The sequence below is a fragment of the Seriola lalandi genome, unplaced genomic scaffold, assembly GCF_002814215.2.
Source record: "Seriola lalandi dorsalis isolate HSWRI2012SDOR001 ecotype SW California unplaced genomic scaffold, Sedor1 jcf7180002055008, whole genome shotgun sequence".
NCBI classification, from domain to species: domain Eukaryota; kingdom Metazoa; phylum Chordata; class Actinopteri; order Carangiformes; family Carangidae; genus Seriola; species Seriola lalandi.
The window spans coordinates 251,308-257,830 of record NW_019525551.1 but is presented as its reverse complement, the minus strand read 5'-3'; the positions used below and the strand labels follow the sequence as shown (position 1 = coordinate 257,830).

Genomic DNA, 6,523 nt, shown 5'->3' with positions numbered 1-6,523 from the left:
CCCCCCCAGCCGCTTCCCCCGCCCAGTCCCGCACCCCCCGGGTCCATGGCTGCAGGCAGCCGAGCGAGCGAGCGAGCAGGGGGGCTGGGCCACTTACACCCCCTCCGCCCCTCACCGGTGCTGCTGGACAGTGAGGACACTCACACACACTCACACACACATCACCAGTTCAGTTCGGCTCAGTCAGTCCCGCAGAGAACCAGACGCGGACCCGGTTCACGTAGTGTCTCATAGGACCAGAGTTTTCCTCGGTGCTTCAGTCCTCGGACTCGGATCACACACAGGATGTCGGAGCTCTCCGTCAACGACCACCTCGAAGGGATTTTATCAGATTTTGAAGGTATGTCGTTTGGAGTGTTGAATTGCTTTACTGCCGCTCTGCTGGCTCCTATTAAAAACCAAGACAAACCCTGCACCAGAGTCCGCATCAGGGCTGCAGCGGTGAACGGCTCCACAACCGCCTCATAGGGTTTTACTCTCTTCTTGGGAAGTTTGAACCAGGCTATGTGCTGAAAACGCACCACAATACAGCCTCATTTAGCCTGCAGTGAAGATCCATCCGTGAACAGATGAGCAGAAAATGTAGATCAACTAATCAAAGTTGAATGAAATGACAATTACCAGGGACACTTTCCTCTGTCTAATGGACCAGACAGTGGATTAATGGAAAAACAGTTGGTAGATTAGTTAAGCAGAACTAGTTAGTCTGTGTGATTACACTTACAGCAGTTGTATTGAAGTATTAGGATGGCTGGATATACTTCTGTCTTTACATCTTTTCATTTCATCTTACAGCAGTAAATAGTCTGAATCACCTGAAAGTGTTTGAGTCAGACTCAGTGTAATTACTGGAGTCAGATGTAAAACAGCCTGCACAAGTAAGAGAGCAGCACTAATAACACAGTGTGAGCAAAGCCTTGAAAAGCTCCTCAGTGTGTGTGTGTGTGTGTGTGTGTGTGTGTGTGTGTGTGTGTGTGCAATAAGTGCATCCCATCAACAGACAATAGTATCTTTTAGCAGCAGTAAATTCAGCTGTGAATGAGCTGGCTGAGCTTCAAAGACTCGGTCTCTGTTAGATCTGCCCTGACGTGGCTCAGAGGCCCCTCAGCTGAACATCAGCTCCACTAACCCGGGGCCAGACTCTCACCCACTTTTTCTGACTTTTTTATAAAAAAAAAAATATATATATATAAATATATAAATGCATATAAAAGATCATTTAATTTGTCTTTTCATAAAAGTGTGTATTCAACAATACACAGATATAAAAAGAAAATGGCACAATTATTAGAATAAAAAAAGCAATAAAAAAAAGAACTATCTTTAAAAGACGATGTGGGCCTCACAGAAGACTGTTTTCTATTGGCTCTGATGAATTAGGCTCATTATGGATACCTTTGATTGGATTCTTGAAGCTGTTATAAAACCATGAAACCATATATCAGCCAGTGTTTATCCAACACATCATCGTGCTGTCCCCAGCTCAGTCTGCACTTCTGACTAATGCTGCCAGTCTGTGGGTGGGGGAGGGGGCGAGGCATTTGCAGTACATTAGTCTGTCATATGATTGTGCTTCACGCTTTTTCTTATATATAGACATTTCGATTTTACAAGCACTTGACATTATTGCTCATATGTTTCCTTCAGCGCGCTGTAGCTCCTGGTCAGTCAGTGTTCAGTTCATCACACCTGCCCCCTCACTACGCTCCTACATCAGCCTGCATGCCTCTCACGTTGAACCCGTGAGATGTTAGAAAGCCTCGTTAATCACCTGTGATGTCAGATGTCCACACAGTCAGGGAAAGTTTAAGTGTGCGTCCTGGTCAGAGCTCAGTTATGACCATCAAAAAAATCCTGCACACTGTCTGACTTGCAACAAACAATTTGATGCAGCGTTTTGGTCTTACACCTTCATCAGGCAAACGGCTTTCCAACAATAAGGAGCCATCTCCAACAGGAGTGGCTGACTCGGCAGCCAATCTCCTTACCCCATGTGAAGTGGAAGATAACAATACACTGATATCAACTCAGTATGTAACATATAACAGTTCAATACATAGAGGATTGGAAACACCACATAAATTGAACAGGTAAGTTAATAAAAATATAATTCGTAAAAATGAATGTGTTCCAGTCCTCTACAATACACGTCATATAAATATAATGTCCAGAGATTGGTGCAACATTAACACAAAAATCAGGTTACATGAAAGAAGAAACCAGAAGGTATATATTCATATTCATATACCTGCATATCCAGAGCTGTCTGGAGCTGGATAGGAACGCCCTCAAATAAATCTTGGAACAGAGGCCTATTGTAAAGTACAAAGAAATCTATTTACAAAAGATATTTAAAGAATACTCCGTGTCAGGACTCATAGAAGCATGTTAAGAAGGAGTTCATCATTTAGACCCTTAGGAGCTAATGTTTGGTACGGCTGTCACTTTTTATTCAAAATTCAAACATTTGTTTGAACGTGGAGTGAAAGGTTCATATTGGAGCTGTAATGACCTGTTGGACATTTAGGCTGCAGTCTCTATAAGTGCATCAGACCACCAGCAGGTAGTATGGTTAACAAAAAGAGAGAAAAACTTGATCCGGATCATATTGATAGACTTGTGTTTCAGGCAAATAATATGAGAAATTAGGTTGGATCGTTTGACTATCGGTTCGCTACATTTTTAGTTCAAAGGTGTGGGAGCTCCCTCCTGTTGTCTGTCCTACTGTGTGCTCTATGTTACTGTTGCACTTTGAGACTTTGAGTTTCACTGAATGAAAAGTGCGGCACTTTTTATTTAAATGTTCTATTGAGAGCAAGGTAGAAGTGGCAGGCATAAAGAAAAAAATGAGTTAATACAGCCATAAAAAATGTATAAAGTCACGCTAATAATGTGGTGATGAGTTGTTTGGGGGAAGTCGGTGCGAGAGGATTCAAATCAATTGGAACACATTGGGGCTCATTTTACGAATTTGTTGGATCTTGATTTTTTTTGAAAAAGTGACAGCCCTAATGTTTGGAGAGTGTAGACCCAGGAAGCTTCACGTTGTTTGAGGAGCTTGTCGTAGCGAACCAGCAGACACGTTTCCACCACGCCTCTCTGTGGTTCGGTCATTGTGAGACAAGACTCGGTTAGTGAAGTTTACAGCCTGTCACTCTGCTGCTCTGTGTAACCATCACACTGTTAGAAATAGGTCTCCTGGCTGACTGTCTGTAACAGTGACTGTTACGGGTTCAGCCCTAACACACAGCATAAAAACACATTCATTATCAGGGTCCATGTGGTTATTAAGAATAGGAAGTGTAATGAGCAACATCTGACACTGTAAACATAAACTCATCAGCACTGTGAGGGATAAACGATTTAACAGTGACACTCTCTGAGACAGTGTGAATCAGGCATGAATGGAGAAAACATTCAAATGTTGAAAAACGATTTATCCTCAGAGAGAGGACAGTGAGGGGGGAGATGACATCTCAGAGAACAGACTCTGTTTCTTGCTCAGGGTGATCCATCATGTCCCGGGACCCCGCAGGGACACCACAACAAAAGCCGCCCCCCTCTCCATTCATTCTTACTCTCTCTCCACATTCTTCTGTTTAGACAGGTGTTGATTTGTGCCTCTAAACAAATTGGCGTATAGCCCTCAGCCGCAGATCGCCACTGTAGTTGCTGTTGCACGCATGTTGTCTGATTGACACAGGACAGTCAGAGCCTTTACACCTACAACGCAGGTCGCTCTGTCCTCGCCAACCGCAGAGGCTCCACACTCACCTGTGTGTGACGGGCGGTCACCTCTCCGTGACCCCGGGTCCTCCAGCAGCAGCAGCAGCTCGGCCTCGGAAAAGGATCATCAGATGTGACCAAATCTAAATTTGATTTGGTAACAGGGCAGCGTTTGTTGACGGCCGGCCAGCTGTGGAATGCTGGGTAAAAGGTGGTGCCAGCTTCTGTTTTAATCAGATGGTTAAGAGCCCACCATGTAAAGCCATGTGACTCTGCTGTGTGCCTCTACAGCAGATCTGATTCACACTGAAACCGTGAAATGATGTTTCAATAGCTCCAACTGTCCAATGTGATTGTTCTCATTAAAGAGCAGAACAGAATCACCTGCGTACATCAACTGAGTCACAGCCCTGAGTTTTATAATCAGTTTATGTCCAACAGTTTGCTGTGTGTAGACTTTCAGTGTCACTTTGCACACAATTTTTAGATCCTGAATTGACAGTTTCATGAGTGAAGCTCTGGCTCTATGTGAAGGTTGTGGGCGACGTCACACACCTCATGTTGTTGTTTACCTGACTATCAAAGTTCAGTACTATTATGGATCCACTGAATTTGGTTTGATTCTGTTGAGGATTTAGGAAATGCTTTTTTGGCCATTTTATGCCTTTATTAGTTGACAGGATAGTGGAGAGTGACAGGAAATGGGACAGAGAGAAGGGGAATGACATGCAGCCAAGAGTCTGGCCGGCCGGGAGTCGAACCCGGGACTCGCCTGCCTAGAGGATTTGTGCCCGAGTGTGCCATTAGCCTTGTTATTCTATAGCTCAGGAGTAAATGAGTAAATCTCATCAGCCTCAGTGAGCCAATCAGCATGCAGCATACTTGGACCAGGATCTAATAATGCTGGTGATTTAATCTGAGTGAGTAAAGAGATTGAGCTTCAAAATAAAACTAAACTAAAACTTACATTTGTACTGTGATGTGTGTTATAATTTCCTCTGATAAAAGTGATATCGAAAAAATGATCGATAAGAATTGAAGTCAAGGTCTCAGTATCAGTACTGATATTGAAAAGTTTTGAATGATGCTCAGTCCTAATTGTGGCAGGACATAATAAAAGCCTTTGGATAGTAAAAAAAAAAGTGTAAAAACCAAGCAGCAACCTCAGAGGTTGAAAAATGAAGGCAACACTGAAATACCAAAAACTGCAGTTTCTCTAATGACCACTAGAGCCTCGCTTACATTTTATTAGGCTTAAAGTTCTGTATAATTGAGGGGCGTGGCCTCTATGAGTGACAGGTGGGTGAGCGTATTCTTGCCATAAACTGGCATGCAGCAAAGTCTCGGCTCCACACAAACCCCACCTCTTTGCCCATTTTTGGATTAGCTGGGAGTTAGGGGCGGAGTCCGGCTCTGCCAAGATGGCAACTGTGGAGCAACTCACTCTGAGCTTCAGAACTGCTCTTCAGAAACCTGTGTGCGACGTCACAGAGGCTACGTCCATCTTTATTTACAACACTATCCTCCTGGAAAATACGAGCCCATAAGTCATCTGTGCAGCAGGTTATTATGACCCATAGTTACGTTTTGTTGCTAGGCGACATCTAGTGGTTGCAGTAATGATGACAGGAGCGAAGGGAAAGGTGCGGTTACATAAAGAGAGATGAAGTCCTCGTCAGGAGGAGGTTGTGGTGGATGGATGAATATGACACAGGAGAGTGGTGTTCGATTCCCATGTCAAAGTAGCTTTTTATCTTGTTTCTATAACCATGAGTGTTTGACAAAGTTAACCATGTTGTTACTACTGTAACTAACGTTAAGGAAGTACTTCATTTAACTCAAATGAAGATCTCTTACTAAACCCAACCAAGCCATGTCCGTTATAATAGTTACCATTGTGACAAAGGTTGGTAGGCCACTCTCGTGTTTACTATGGTAACCATGTCAACAGGGTTGAAGAAAAACACCCTGTGTGGTTGTTCAGGTTGGAGGAGTGGTTGTTATTTACAGTCTATGGGAAAAAGCCACTGCAGCCATTGTTTTCTCTTCACAACCGTCTTATTTCTCAGTGTCAGTGTGTGTGTGCTGTAAAGAAACAGGATCGGCTGTCTGTTCAGTTCAGTGTGAGCGACTCATGTTGACTGGTAGAAAGCTACATGAAGTCACCAGTGTGCTGCACTTGACCGTGTCCTCTATCATTAATATGCAGATATTTGCGGTTGAAAACCTGTGGACGTGCAGGCAACAATCAAGTCCTAGAACATGGATATTACCACTAACATGGCAAATAATGAGGCCCAGCTTATTCTGACAATAACAATCTGGGGTCACTTGTGAGAATCAGCAGACTAGGTGGAAGGTGTACAGTTGATTGAAGGGAGAGGCAGGAGGGCGTCCCGGCCTTCGGATGACATTGGAGATTAGAGGAGGTCAGGAGGGCTGAGAGCTGCCCCTCCCAGCCCTGTCACATCCTGGTACTGCACTGCAGCAGGGCACGAACCCTGCAAAGATCAGAGAGGGTCCCATGACTTACTGACCCAGTGACCACACACACACACACACACACACACACACACACACACACACACACACAAACACCCCGTTGTCTTTGCTCATGACAAGTGCTGGTCCCCTCTGACATTCCAGTCTGCATTAACGCAGTGGAGCGCAACAGTCAACACATCAGTGTGTGTTTTCTGTTTAATGGTGGACGTCTGAGCTGTGCATGAATAAAAAATAAAATCATAGAAATAGAATGTGTGTGTGTGTGTTGTAAAGCACATGAACACACACACAC

General features: G+C 44.1%; 1 protein-coding gene across 1 annotated transcript in view; it reads left to right on the top strand.

The window, feature by feature from the left end:
- Positions 1-134: 134 nt before the first annotated feature.
- The window catches only part of septin12 (septin 12), a 70,790-nt gene continuing 64,401 nt past the window's right edge, over positions 135-6,523 (top strand). Inside the window, exon 1 of the mRNA XM_023397286.2 lies at positions 135-340. Within this exon, the coding sequence (XP_023253054.1) occupies positions 286-340 (55 nt within the window). The 5' untranslated portion in view covers positions 135-285. The remainder of the gene's footprint in view (positions 341-6,523) is intronic.